Source organism: Sus scrofa, chromosome 10, assembly GCF_000003025.6.
Source record: "Sus scrofa isolate TJ Tabasco breed Duroc chromosome 10, Sscrofa11.1, whole genome shotgun sequence".
NCBI lineage: Eukaryota > Metazoa > Chordata > Mammalia > Artiodactyla > Suidae > Sus > Sus scrofa.
In genome coordinates this window covers 53,046,427-53,061,279 of record NC_010452.4, presented here as the reverse complement: position 1 = coordinate 53,061,279, position 14,853 = coordinate 53,046,427, and the positions used below count along the sequence as shown (strand labels likewise).

The following is a 14,853-nucleotide window of genomic DNA, read 5'->3' as shown; positions in this document are numbered from 1 at the left end:
CCAGCTGGCCCCACAACAAGCTCGTTTTTTTCCCCAAACACCAGCATCTGGTGTGACCTCTGGTCAGAGAAACATATTATGTTTTAATTCTTACACATTGGCTCACTCGTATGTTCCTTCAAAATCAGACATTTATGTTAGAAAGTGCTACTAGAAAGCCTGTTGGAGTTCCCGTTGTGCCGCAGTGAAACGAGTCCCACTAGGAACCATGAGGTTGCGGGTTCAATCCCTGGCCTTGTTCAGTGGGTTAAGATCCAGCGTTGTTGTGAGCTGTGGTGTAGATTGCAGACGCGGCTCGGATCCCGCGTTGCTGTGGCTCTGGCGTAGGCCGGGGGCTCGGCTCCGATTCACCCCTAGCCTGGGAACCTCCATATGCTGCTAGTGTGGCCCTAAACAACAACAACAATAATAATAATAAAGCCTGTTAGAAAGCACTATTCAGTTTGTTCCCTCAAGAAATTAAACTTGGCAATGATGAGAGAAAATAACTTATAAAATACCCAAATCCATTTTTTTCTCCTTTAACACAGTATTTGTTTAAACAATGTAGCACATTTATTTTAAATTTTGTGTTTTTTTTGTTTGTTTTTTTTTACTAAGGCACATGACGTATAGAAATACTGAGGTACAAAATGCAAATTTCTGCATAAGATTTTTAAAATAATATTTCAGAAAATAAAGGTAAACATCATCTTCCAGAGGATTCAGCTTTTAGCTTGTTTTTTCTTTTGGACCAGTTCAACCAGCAGCTTGTATCTAGCGATACAGTCTTCCTGCAGGGAGAGAGGGAGAGAGGGGACAGTTACTTCCACAATCAGTGTGACCCTCGTGGGGCGAGCCTGCCGTGCCCAGCTCTGATCAAGGGCTTTCCTGTGTGCCTGGCATTTCCTGGGTGAACCAGGGTGGGGATGGGGTGGGGTGAACCCTGGGGGAGGGGCTGAGACCGTGGTGACTTTCAGCTCACTGGAGGCCTCAGGGACTTGAGAAACCGAGAACCTGGGGGGGGGCAGGCATCCTATTAGTATTATTACCATTTGCCTCTCCCCAGGCGGCCACGAGGGCCCAGCCCCAGGGGACACCGCTGGCGATGCCAGCTCTTCCTCTGGTTCGCCCATCCCCTTCCCATCGAGACCGTCCAGCCTATCAGGCTACAGAAGCAGCGGCTTCAGACCCAGCTGCCTGTCACCCTGGCGAAGCAGCGGACCGGCCTGGCTGCTCTCCCGTTTACCTAAGTGCCTGAATCCGCCCTGTTTCTGTTCAAAAAGACCCCAAGAGCACCGCGAGCCTTCCCTAACTTAAAGCCACATGCAAACTGGCTTCTGGTCTGCAGCAGGTGACTTTATCAGCTGCCCTCGACAAAGAATGGGTGTTCGTTCTCTTCCTGGGGTTTCGGCTCAGCAGTGTTCTGGGAGAACCTTCTAGTAAGTGCCTCTTCTGCATCCCCAAAGACCACCTGCCTAAGATATCAGCCTTTCTCCGACAGCTGCGCTGTGTGGTGCAGAGTGACAGCGAGCTCGGCCACCACTTCGCTGGGGTCACGGGGACCCCGAGCAGCAGGCCTGCCCGGAGGAGTCACTCAGCAGGAAGTGGGCCCTGGTTCTAAGGTCAAGGCTTAAAGGGAACATGTGCAGGATGGGCTGCTCATTCCTCCTGGAAGCAGGAAGGTTTCCAGACCCTGAGGCAGTGCGTCTCGAGCGCTCCTGCCCTAGGAATCCAGGCTTCATTTTAAGCCAGTGCCGATTCATCACACATGTAAATGCCTGTGTCCTGACAGATGCTAGAGAAACTCGGGGAAAATAATTACTTCTGGCAAACCAGTTGGAGGGGCTGGGAGGATCTGTGTTTCTCGAATAGATCCACTGCTAATGGTTTATTTTTCTCCCCGGGAATTCTCAACTTCATCATTTTAAAGTAGGTGATAGATAACTAGACCTGCACACACGGGGACATTCATGGCCACGAGCTAGATTTTCCAACATCGAATTTCAATTAAAAAAAAAGAAGAATGTAAATGAACATCAATGTGCCCACAGGCTACTGAGTGGGAGGCACAGAAGGCAGAAGAGATGCATTCTTTTGATTTCTCAGTGATCCTGGCGCCTCAGACGAAGAGCCTGGCTACAAGGAAAGAAGCCCAGGAGACTGTGTGTGTCAGGAAAGGCCCGCATTGGAAAGACACCCAGGGAGGCGCTACAGCTGCGCCGGGCGGAGCAGAAGGCAGAGGCCGCGGCGGGGGCCTGACTTTCCGCAGGGGATGCCCGCCTGCCCTCCGAGCCGGGACCTGCAGAGGTGGTGAGGCAGATACGAAGAGCTGCGGACAGGGAGGAAGGGCTACTGCAAACCGTGCTGCAGAGGACAGGCTGGATCCCGACGTCCGCCTCTCGCCTCCTCTCACCCACCTGCCCGGCCCTCCTCCCAGCCTCTGGTCCGCAGGCGCTGCCGTGGCGTCCAGGGGAACTTACTGGCGGAACTGGCGACCATGGTAACACGTCTGCCACACCATCTCGGGACTGTACGGAACCCTCAGAACCTGCCTGCTGACGCTGGAGGCTCCCCGGGCCCTCACAGCCACGAGGGGGCCCCGCCTGGCCGTCCCCTGCTGCTCTCTGCTCTCTCCACCTGCCCGGGAATGTTCCAGAAGATGGCAGGGTGGTTGTGCGGGGAGTTTACATTATACGTGGAGTTTTCACTCAGAAAAAAATAACTGTGTAAGGATTAAACGTCTGTATAAGGATTAAATTTAGCCTCTTGACCTCATTTATACTCATCAATCGGTGCTCAGGAGGAATCTACTGGAAGATAACTGGTACGTAAGAGATCAGGTGGATACACAGGATAACAGGGAAATCGGACAGAACGGGCTACAGCCACTTCCGTGTATTCTCGAACCAGGGCAGGGCCCTCCTTCTGGCTTCACCCACCTTAGTCTTAGACGGGACGCACTTGGCTATCTTGTCCCAGCGCTCAGAGGATCCCTTTGGGTACTGCTGCAAGGCTAATTCCAGAAGTTTCTGTTGGTTCTGAGTCCAGGGCTCCTCTGTGGCTCGCGTTCTCTCTCTCCTCTGGCTCTCCTCATCGCTGGACTCCATCTGTTCTGACAAATCGAAGTCCTTCTGCCTCTTGGCTCGGACCTTCTCCTCCGGCTCGGGCAGCCGCGCGGGCCTCCGCCTCCGGGGCCGGCTCTCGGGGACCTCGGCCTCCTGCTCCTCCGCCTCGCCCTGCTCCTCCGCCTCCTCCGCGGCCGGCTCCTCCCGCTGCGTGATGAGATCGTCCGGCAGGGCCGCCGTGCTCTTGGGGGGCCTGGGATTCTGAGCCGTGGGTCTGAGGTCGGAGAGCCTGACCATTCCTGCGAGGAAGGCACAGCACAGGGAAAGGGCAGGGTCAGTTCAGGCGACAAGGGGCACAGCAGCGCCTCCGCCGCAGCTGACAGCGCGCTAGGCATTTTGCACGCTGTTGATGTCCCCGCTCTTCTTCCCCAGAAAGACGCAACCGCCGCCCTAACTGTGCAGAGGAGGAAAGTCAGTCTCAGAAAAAGCCGAGCTGGGATCTGAACCCACTTCTGTCTGATCCCCAGCCTCTGTCCTTGCCACCACTCTGAGGAGCAGCAGTTCAGAGTCCGGCTGTGATCCGACGACGTGCAGATCTTTCAGAAGGAATAACCAGCACTTTCCAGGTAAGCAGGATGTTCTTCAGAGCCCAGAGTTGTTGTGAACTCCGTGAGCGGGAGTGAGTGAACCCATCAGACCGTCCGCGGTGCTCAGGCGGCACTGCGGGCACCGGCCTTCTGCGCCCCGCTGCGTCCCCAGCCCGGTGATGCCTCGACTGACGGAAAAGCAAAAATCCCCCCACCCCCAAAGCCACAGGGGCCTCTCAGAGACCCCCTCAAATGTGCAGCCACACCTTTCCTGTTCTCCCACACACTCCCGACCCCTCCGAGGCCTAGGCCGTCTGCCCCCCCCCCCCTTCAGGATCAGGCTCCCAAAGACTGGGGGAGCTTCTGGCACAGAACACTGGTTGCCTATTTCTGTCTCCACGCCCAGACCAGCAGCCGTATTGGCAAGAAAGCAACCTGGAAAAGCCCACAGACACCCCACCTGGGTCCTCCCCGTGGAGACGTTTTGAGATAACAGGGCTTGCTGGTCCCTGGCTGGTTACATCGAGTACAGGGACCTGAATTTAAGTGGAGTTGGAAGGTTTAGGCGGCATTTTCTTACTTCCTGGTTCCCAGCAAACAGTATGGGGCCTCTGAGCAAAATTCCGTTAGTCTTAGACAAAATGGATTTTCAGAGACATAGATTTCAGGGGGAAGCTGCTTGGTGTGTCCTGAAGGACGCTGTGTGTGTGCGGTGGTGACAGTGCGGCAAGTGACCAGGCTGGCTTTCCCCTGCCTGGTCCCACTCACCACCGACACTAGAGAAGAGCAAGGTTTTTACAGCTCTTCAAACTCACTAAGTACATCTTAGCAGCACTCTGTGTGCAGGACTTTGTGGGTGCTTGTAACCCAACCCCTTTTAGAGAGAGGACCAGTAGCGCGCATTGGGCAAAACTATTACAACATCGTTTTTACAGATGTTGCTATAAAAAGGGAATTGTGAAGAAACGGCTTTAGAATAAAGGGACCAAGTGGGTGCTGCCTTACCTGGGGAGCAGGTAACTGAATCCTTCAGTTGCTTAGCTTTGGTTGTCACCTGTTTCAAAATATAAAAGCAGATCTTACTTTCCACACATCAACTGTAGGTCAAGCGACCGATTGCATACAGGGTCCATGCGAAGAACAGGGTTTACTGAATCTTAGGCCCCGATGAGCATCCAGGATCGGTCATCGGTTCAATCCATTTTTTTTTTTTTTAAACCAACAAGGAAACTGAAGTCCAGAGAGATTAAACGAACTGCTCCAAAATACCATCTCATCAAGTGGCAGAGTCAGAACAAGAACTCAGATCACCTGATCACAGTCCCATGACACTAGGCCTCCTCTGAAGATACGCTAGTTTCAGATTCAAACCTCCTCTAAAGATACACTAGTTTCAGATTCAAAATTCAAAGAGGTCATGTTTTCCAGTTAGAATTTCCTGCAAGAGCCTCTCTCTTCACTGGAGAATATGATACCAGTGAGTATTATGAACAATGAGAAGTTTTTACTCTTAAGCTAATGATATTATAATATAAAAGTCTTTTTTTTCTTTACGTCCCAGAAAGAAACCCTCCGATCACTAAGACTGACACTAGAGGAAGGACCTCTTGGTGGGGTAGGGCAGATGGACCCCAGAACCAGGAGATACTTACATTTACACGAGTGTGGATCCACAGAAATAATTTCGTTCTCGTTCTTCTATTTAAATAGTATCATACTGTATGTCTCACCCTAGAGCTTGCTTTTTAAAATTTAACCATGTCTTGGAGATCTACAGATGGATTTTCCTTTTTATAATTGAGACAGAATTTACAGAGAGTAGAATGTACAGTTTTAAATGTACATTTCAGTGAGTTTTGACCAAAAACATTCTAATGAAATTACGGAACATTCCTATTACTGCACAAAGTGCCCTGTGCCCCTAAGCCCATCTCTATCCAGCTATAGACAGCCACTCTTCTGATATCTATTATATATATTTTAAACAGGAAAAATTAATTTAGAAAATTATAAGTGGATAATTAACTGCCCCAATGCATCTATTAAGCAAGCCATCCTTTCTCATTTAAAGTGTTAACTTCATTAAAATTACATTCCATTGCATTCCTCTATTTTTTTGTATTCTATCCCATTAATCCATGTAGATTCTTGAACCAGTATTTCACTGCTTTAATGAAACTTGAAAGTAAAAGCCTAGAAAGCATGCTTGGGAAGAGCTGAGTGTTGGATCTTGTATTCAGTCTTGGTTCTACCTCGTATTAGCTGGGTAACCTTGAGCAATTTCCAATCCTTTTCTCTGTCTCATGTATTACCCTCTGTAATATGTGGATAAAACTGCTAATACCTTTTGTCTCTTAGGGATGTTTTCAGTTTGAAATAAGCTCTTTGCGTGATACCTAGCAGATGTTAAAGGCTCAGTAAACATTGCCTCTTATAATTGATGTGGATCATTTGTTTTTCATTCATACAAAAGGCAGAATTAGAGAAAATATTTAAAGCTGCTTAGAAACACTCTGCAATTTTATCCCTCCCTTCTTCTCCATGGATGGCCTTGCTTCTTATCTTATGGAAAAAAAAAAAAAAAGTTGAAGTTATCTAACACAAGCTTCCTTGACAACGTTCCCAACTCAAAATTCTGATTACATCACCATATATCTCCCCCACAGTTTATCCCAATTCAAAGAAAGAGATTATCTTCCTTTGCCTTTCATCCTCACAGAACAATGCCCGTCAATTAATTTCCTTTGCTTTCCTCTGCAGCTTCTCCCTGTCTGTCACATACGCCCCATAAACCTTCAAACTGAGCTCGAAGCAAAGCAGTCTCTACTCTAAAAGGCTATCTTCTCTTGAGTTGCCTTTTCTATCCCACTTGGCTTTGACGACGGCACCTCCGAGTTCTCCTTCTCTTTCTGTGACTATTTCCGCCCCTCCCACACGCTGCTGCCTCTTGCTCCCTAATGCAGTGTTCCTCGCATCCCGTCCCAGCCTTTCCTGCATTCCTTCCACTTTCTCCTTTGGGGTCTCATAACACCTGCTCAGTGCTGCTTTGGAAAAGAAATGCTTAACCTAGATCTCTGGCCCTGACCTCTACCTTGGCATGCCAGTCTGTAGAAACTGACCACATGATAACAGCGGATCATCAGATCTGAAAAGGACTGCAGCTTCCTGTGTGCCAGGCAGGGTTCTTAAATAACATGTGCGAGGATGGATTCCTCACAGCAGCCCCAGTAAGTGGGTGCATTATTATCCCCATGAGTTTGAGGCTCAGGGAGAAAAAATTAAGATTAAAAGGTAGTGAGTAGATGAACCCAGGCAAGTCAGGCTCTAAAATCTTTGTTCTCAATGCCTGTAACAGACTGCCTTTTGAATCTAAGTCTTACTTTACAGTGGAGGAAAGAGGCCAGGCTCTCTTCCTGCTATGCAGTTGTCCCTCAGTATCCCTGGGGACTGGTTCCAGGTCCCCTTGGAGAGGATGTTCAAGTCCCTTATATAAAATGACATAGAGGAGTTCCCTCATGGCTCAGCGCGTTAAGAAACCAGCATCGTCACTGCTGTGACTCTAGTTCGATCCCTGGCCTGGGAACTTTTGTGTGCTGTAGGCGCAGCCAAAAAAAAGTGATGTAGAATTTGCATATAACCTCTGCATAGCCTCTTGGGTGTTCTGAATAATCTAGATTACTTACAATACCTGATACCATCTAAATGCTATGTAAATTGTTGCCCGCATGAGGCAAATTCGAGTTTTGCTTTTTGGAACTTTCAGGATTTTCCCCCCCAAATATTTTCCATCTGCGGCTGGTTGAATCTGTGGTTGCAGCACCAGACCATACCTTTCTCACTGCCATTACATCTCCTGTTTAGAGGTCTCCTAGCTCCTCAACCTAAACAAATCCCAACCTAAACTCAACTTCTGTTTTTCCTTCCTTTTCCTAGTAGTTCTGAGTCACCTAGGCCCAACACCAAAGAGCCAATTTGGGGACTTTTTTCTCCCTCCCTGACCACCTGCTATGTTCTTCACAAAGCTGGTGCCATCTATTCCCTCCTCTCTCAGATCTCCACCACCTGTGTTAGTCCTTCATTCTTACCGGACTGAATTAATAGAACAGCCATCCAGCTGGTCTGCAACTTACTTATTAGCAGTTCCTACAGAATAATGTCCCAAGGCAGACTTCTGATCAAATACCTTTGATGGCTCATGAATGACTAGACCACAAAGTTGGAGAAATCCACAATCCGATCTGTTTCTTGTAAGCATCCTTCCTTCCAGGAAGTACTGCATTCCCTTTTTATTGCAGAATAATATTCCATTGTATGGATATACCACATTTTTGTTTATTCATTTATCAGTTGATAAACATTTGTATTGTCCTCATCTTTTGGCTATTTTGAATAACGCTGCTATAAACATTTGTGTATAAGTTTTTGTGTGGGCATATATTTTCATTTATCTTGGGTATATACCTAGGATTGGAATTACTGAGTCATATGGTAACTCTATGTTCAACTTATTGAGGAAGTGCTGTACTGTTTTCCAGTATGGCTGCACAATTTACATTCACATCAGCAGTATATGAGGTTCTCATTTCTCTACCTCTTTCCTAAAACTTGTTATTTTCCAACTTTTTGTATTATCCTGCTTCCTAGTAGGTGCAAAGTGGTACCTTGTTTTCGATTTGCATTTTCCTAATGACTAATGATACTGAACTTTTTTTTCATGTGTCTATTGACAAGTCGTTTATCTTCTTTGGTGAAATGTCTATTCAGATCCTTTGTCCATTTTTTTTTTTTTTCCAATTTTGGGGTTTGTATTATTGAGTTTTAAGGGCTCTTTGTATATTCTAGATACAAATTCCTTATCAGATAAATGATCTGCAAATATTTTCTCCCACTCTGTGGGCTAACTTTTCATATTCTTAGTGGTATCCTATGAAACATAAAGTTTTTAATTTTTTTTTTTGTCTTTTTGCCTTTTCTAGGGCCTCTCCTGGGGCATATGGAGATTCCCAGTCTAGGGGTCTAATCGGAACTGTACCAACTGGCCTACACCACAGCAATGCTGGATCCGAGCCATGCTGCAGCCTATACCATAGCTCACAGCAACGCCAGATCCTTAACCCACTGAGCAAGCAGGGATCGAACCTGCAACCTCATGGTTCCTAGTCAGACTCATTAACCATTGTGCCACGACGGGAACTCCTAAAGTTTTTAATTCTCATCACATCCAAATTTTTTTTTTTTTTTTTTTTTTAGTTGCTTGGACTTTTGGTGTCTAAGAATCCTTTTGCCAAATCCAAGGTCATGAGGGCTTACCCTTCTATTTTCTTCTAAGAGTTTTATAGTTTTAGCTCTTACATTTAGGGGAATACTTAATAATATTAAATCTTCTGATCCATGAACAGGAGATATTTTTCCATTTATTTTAATGTTCTTCAGTTTCTTTCAATAATGTGTTGTAGTTTTCAGAGTTAGTTTGTACTCTTTTGTTAAATTTATTGCCAAGTATTTTATTCTTTTTGAAGCTACTGTAAATGAAATTATTTTCTTAATTACATTTTCAGTTCGTTCATTGTAGGTATATTAAAATGTTTTTGTATATTTATGTTTCCTGCAATCTTGCTGAACTAATTTTATTAGTTAACAAGTCTTTTAGTTAATTACTTGGCATTCTGTATATATAAAATCATGTCATCTGCAAATAGGGACAGAAGTTTACTTCTTCCTTTTCAATCTTATTTCTTTTTATCTCCTAATTGCCCTAGCTAGACCCTTCATACTGTGTTGGATAGATGTGGTGAGAGCAGATAATCCTTGTCTTGTTCCTGATCTTAGCAGGAAAATAACCCCCTCTTTCACCAGTAAGTATACTGTTAACTGTGGGGGGTTGTAGATTTCTTTATCTGATTGAAGATCTTCCCTTTTATTCCTAACTTTTTGAGTATTTTTATCATGCAAGGGTATTAGATTTTGTCCAATGCTTATATTGAGAGATCTTATTTTTTTTCTATTGATATGATGAATTTATATTAATTGATTTTAAGATAGTGAATCAATTTTGCATTTTTGGGATAAACTCCACTTGCTTAGGGTTTATAATCATAATCTGTTGGATTCACTTTGCTGTTTGTTGAGAATTTTTGCATCCACATTCATATGAATTATTAGTCTGCAGTTTGCTTCTTATGTCTTTAGTTTGGTATTAGGGTAATATTGGCTTCATAAAATGTGTTGGGAAGTGTTTACTTTCTTCTATTTTTGAGAAGGTTTGTGAAGTTTTGGCATTAATTCTTCTTTAAATATTTAGTAGAACTCAGTGGTGAAGCCATGTAGGCCTAGGCTTTTTTTTTTGTGAAAAGGTTTTTTTGAAAAAATTACTAATTCAGTCTCTTCACTTTTTACACGTCTATTTCAACTGTTTTTGGATTCAGTCTTAGTAGTTTATGTGTTTTAGGAATTTGTCCATTTCATCTCTATTAGAAAAATAGCTATCTAATTTCCTGGCATGCACTTGTTCACAGTATTCCTTTTAAGTCTTTTTTATTTCTGTAAGGTTGGTAGTGATATCCCTTTTTTCATTTCTGATCCTATCAAGTCCCTTTCTTTTTCTTTTTGTCAAACTCATTAAATGTTTCTCAATTTTATGATATTTTCAGTGAATCAGTTTTTGGATTCATTGACTTTCTTTCTAGTCTCTATTTCAGCAATTTCTGCTGTACTTTTTAATTATTTCCTTTTTTCTGCTTTAAGTATAGTTATTTTTCCAGTGTCTTAAGGTGGAAAGTTAGATTATAGGTTTGAAATCTTTCTTAATAAAGGCATTTACAGCTATAAATCTCCTTCTATGAACTATTAGCTGTATTCCTTAAATTCTGGTGTTGTGTCTTCATTTTTATTTCTCTTTGAGAATTTTGATTCCCTTTGGGATTTCTTCAATTCATTAGTTGTTTGGGATTCTATGGTTTAATTTAGACATATTTGTTGAATTTCCCTATTTTTCCCTGCTATTAATTTCTAATCTCATTCTGTTGAGGTCAGAGAATATACTCTGTATTACTTCTATCCTTTTAAACTTACTGAGGTGGTTTGAAGGCCTAGCATACAAATATATACTGGAACATGTTCATGTTTACTTGAAGAACATATTTCTGTTGTTGTTGTTGGATGAAACATTCAAGAGATGCCTGTTAGGAGTTCTTGTTGTGGCTCAGTGGGTTATGAACCCAACTAGTATTCATGAGGACGTGGGTTCAATCCCTGGCCTCACTCAGTGGGTTAAGGATCCAGCGTTGCTGCGTAGCTGTGGCTGTGATGTAGGCCGGTGGCTGCAGCTCCGATCTGACAGCTCACAGCATGATGGATCCTTTAACCCACTGAGCAGGGCCAGGGATTGAACCCATGTCTTTGTGGATACTCGTTGGGTTCTTTACCACTGAGCCACAGTGGAACTCCTCTTTTAACTTTTTGATTTTTTTTTTTTTTGGTTACTTTATTCCTCTATTATTGCTTTATTTTGCATAAATGAATATTTTCTAATGTAGGATTTTTTTTTTTTTTTTTTTTGCTTTTTTAGGGCTACACCTGTGGCACATGGAAGTTCCCAGGCTAGGGGTCAAATTGGAGCTACAGCTGCTGGCCTATGCCACAGCCACAGCAATGTGGGATCCGAGCTGTTCTGCAACCTACACCACAGCTCATATCAGATCCTTAACCCACTTAGCGAGGCCAGGGATCGAGCCACATCCTAATGGATCCTAGTTGGGTTCGTTAACTGCTTAGCCATAAAGGGAACTCCCTAATGTAGGATTTTAATTTGTGATTTTTTTTTTACTATCTTTTTTTTTTTTTTTTTTTTTAAAGAGGTTCTCTGGGGTTTACCATATATGTCTTAACTTATGAGAATAAGCTTCAGATTTATACTATTTTAATTCAAAGTGATATATAGAAACATGACTCCTTTATAGCTCTATTCCTTTTACCCCCATGCTATGATATGACCATGATACATACTGTATCTATTCATGTTATAAACCCAGCAATACATCCTTACACTTCCTGCTTTACCATCTGTAGCGGTTTCTCAGCTCATAGAGCTTTGCTCTCACCCACCTCCTTGTGCTGTTTTTGGCAAATATATTACACAAATACTACCTTTCTATAGGTTATGGGCCCCAAAATAACATATATCTATTCTTTGATACAACTGCTTTCTAAATCCGTTAAGAAAAGAAAATGTATCTATACTGTCTTTTATAATTACCTAATTACCTTTACTGATGCTCTTTTTCATGTGAATTCAAATTACCATCTGGGGTCACTTGCTTTCAACTGAAGAACTTCAGGGTTTTATGGTTTGTTTTTGTTTTTGTTTTGGTTTTGGTTTTTCCGGGCTGCACCCACGGCATATGGAGGTCCTGGGCTAGGGGTCTAATCGGAGTTGTAGCCGCTGGCCTACACCACAGCCATATCAATGTAGGATCTGAGCCGCATCTGTGACCTACACCACAGCTCATGGCAATGCTGGATCCTTAACCTACTGAGTGAGGCCAGGGATTGAACCTGCCACCTCATGGGTCCTAGTAAGATTTGTTTCCACTGTGGCATGACGGGAATCCAAAACTTCAGTTTTTATTTATCTTGGAAATTTTTTTTTTTTTTTTTTTTTTTTTTGTCTTTTCTAGGGCCACACCCACAGCATATGGAGAGTCCCTGGCTAGGAGCCTAATCGGAGCTGTAGCTGCTGGCCTGTGCCACAGCCACAGCAACTCGTGATCCAAGCCGAGTCTGCGACCCACACCACAGCTCACGGCAACGCTAGATCGTTAACCCACTGAGTGAGGCCAGGTATCGAACCTGCCACCTCATGGTTCCTAGTCGGATTTGTTAACCACTGAGCCACGACGGGAACTCCTATCTTGGAAATTTTTTATTTTGCATTTATTTTTTGATAAATGCTCTGCTGGATGTGGGATTTCTGGTTGCCAAGTTTTTCTCAGAGTACTCTGAACATATTATTCCACTGCTTCCTGGCCTTTGTGGTGTATGCTGAGAAGTAAGCTGTTAATCTTACTGGGGGACAGTTCCCTTATAAATTAGAAGTCATTTCTCTCTTGCTGCCTTCAAGATATTCTCCTTAGTTTTGACTTTCAGCGTTTTTATTCTGATGTGTCTTTTGTGGGTATTTTTGAGCTTATCCTACTCAGAATTCACTGAGCTTTCTGATGTATAGGTTAGCATTTTTCAATAAATTTGAGAAGTTTTCACCCACTGAATTTTTGATTTTTTCCCTTCCTTTCTCTCTCTACTTTCCTAACTCCAGTTATACATATGTTATTGTGCTTAATGGTGCTAATATTTTTCTGAGGCTATGTTCAGTTTTCTTCTTTCAGTTCTCTGTTCTTTAGCTTGAATACTCTATTCACCTATCTTCAAGTTTGCTAATTCTTTCCTCTGCTAGACAAATCTACTGTGGAGCATCTCTAGTGAATTTTTAAAATTTCAATTACTGTATTTTTAATGCCAGAATTTCTACTTGGTTCTTTTTAAAAATTTTTATCTCTTTACTGGTATTTTTTATCTGATGCAACATTTTCATTGTATCTTTATCATGCTTTCCTTTAGTTCTGTGAACATATTTGTATGGCTATTGTGAAGTCTTTTTCTGTGAAATATGATGTTTGGTCACTCTTATAAGGCAGTTTCTGTTGTCTTCTGTTTTTCTAACGTATGGGTCATATTTTCCTGTTTCTTTCCATGGCTCATTATTTTTTCTCAAAACTGAACATTTAGATACTGCATTGTGGCAATCCTGGTTACTCATTTTCCCTTACCACCCTCCCCAGATTAAGATTTGTTTTTATTTGCATATTTGCTTAGTGGGTAACTGGACTATTTTAGGGAAGCTAAGCTACCCTCTGTCCCCTACAGCATAAAGTCTCTGATGTTACTCCTCAGGTAGGTGCAGGGATGGGTATGTCCAGTCATCTTGGGATGCCAGTGGTATTTGCAGGACTCTCCTCCTCTCTTTACCTGACCACACCCAGCTGTTAAAACTCCAGTAACTACTGGCTGATGCGCTATTGCTCATAAAATACCCCAGGGCCTAAATTGCTCTATAAACAAATCAAATCAAATCCTGGCTCCTTGGAAGGAATTGGAATAGTTTCTGAGACCAATGTTTGATATTTCTTCTGACTCCAGAAGGGCTCTTCCCAGAGAAGTTACCATTCACAAGTTGGTTTGAGAATACCCGGTTAGTTTTCCTTGTACTGTTAGAGAATTCTTAATGTAGTACAGATCTTCCCTGACTTATGAAGGGGTTATGTCCCAATAAAGTTTCAACATGTTTCTATAAGTTGAAAGTGCTTTTAAGGCGTTCCTGTCATGGTGCAGCAGAAACGAAACTGACTGGGAACCATGAGGTTGCAGGTTCGATCCCTGGCCTTGCTTAGTGGGTTAAGGATCTGGCATTGCCATGAGCTGTGGTATAGGTTGCAGACGTGGCTCAAATCTGATGCTGTGGCTGTGGTGTGGGGCTGGCAGCTATAGCTCCAGTTTGACTTCAAGCCTAGGAACCTCCATACGCCACAGGTGCAGCCCTAAAAAGCAAAAAAAAAAAAAAAAAAAAAAAAAAAAAAAAGGAAAGTGCTTTACATAAATACACCTAACCTACTGGACATCATAGCTTTCAGCCTGGCCTAACTTAAACATGCTCAGAACACGTACACTGACCTAAAACTTGACAAAATAATCTAACATACAGCCTATTTTATAGTAAAGTATTAAATATCATGTAATTTATTGAATACTGTACTGAAAGTGAAAAACAGAATGGTTGTAAGTGTATCAGTTGTTTACCCTTACAGTCACGTGGCTGACTGGGAGCTGTGGCTCACTGCCACTGTCCAGTATCATGAGGGAGTATTGTACTGCATATCACTAGCCCAGGAAAAGATCAAAAGTCAAGATTTGAAGTAAGGTTTCTACTGAAGGTGTATTGTTTCCACAGCATCATAAAGTTGTAAGAATGTTAAGTTCAACTGTTTTAAGTTGATCCACTGTAAGTAGGGGTAGGTCTGGCCTGTCCATACTGCACAAGACAAATAGCTACTATAATCTTAGTCTTTGAGATCCTCAGTTTTTACATAATGAAATGAATGGATATCACCAAAGTTATCTTTGAGCCATACTTTTCTCCTACTTAAAAAGGCAACCTAGAACCTACA

General features: G+C 43.2%; 1 protein-coding gene across 1 annotated transcript in view; it reads right to left on the bottom strand.

Moving 5' to 3' along the window:
- The window catches only part of DNAJC1 (DnaJ heat shock protein family (Hsp40) member C1), a 197,935-nt gene continuing 183,614 nt past the window's right edge, over nt 533–14,853 (bottom strand). The window contains exons 10-12 of the mRNA XM_005668160.2: nt 4,640–4,688; nt 2,922–3,346; nt 533–773 (exon numbers count right to left, since the gene is read on the bottom strand). Coding sequence (XP_005668217.2) covers nt 705–773; nt 2,922–3,346; nt 4,640–4,688 — 543 coding nt within the window. The 3' untranslated portion in view covers nt 533–704. The remainder of the gene's footprint in view (nt 774–2,921; nt 3,347–4,639; nt 4,689–14,853) is intronic.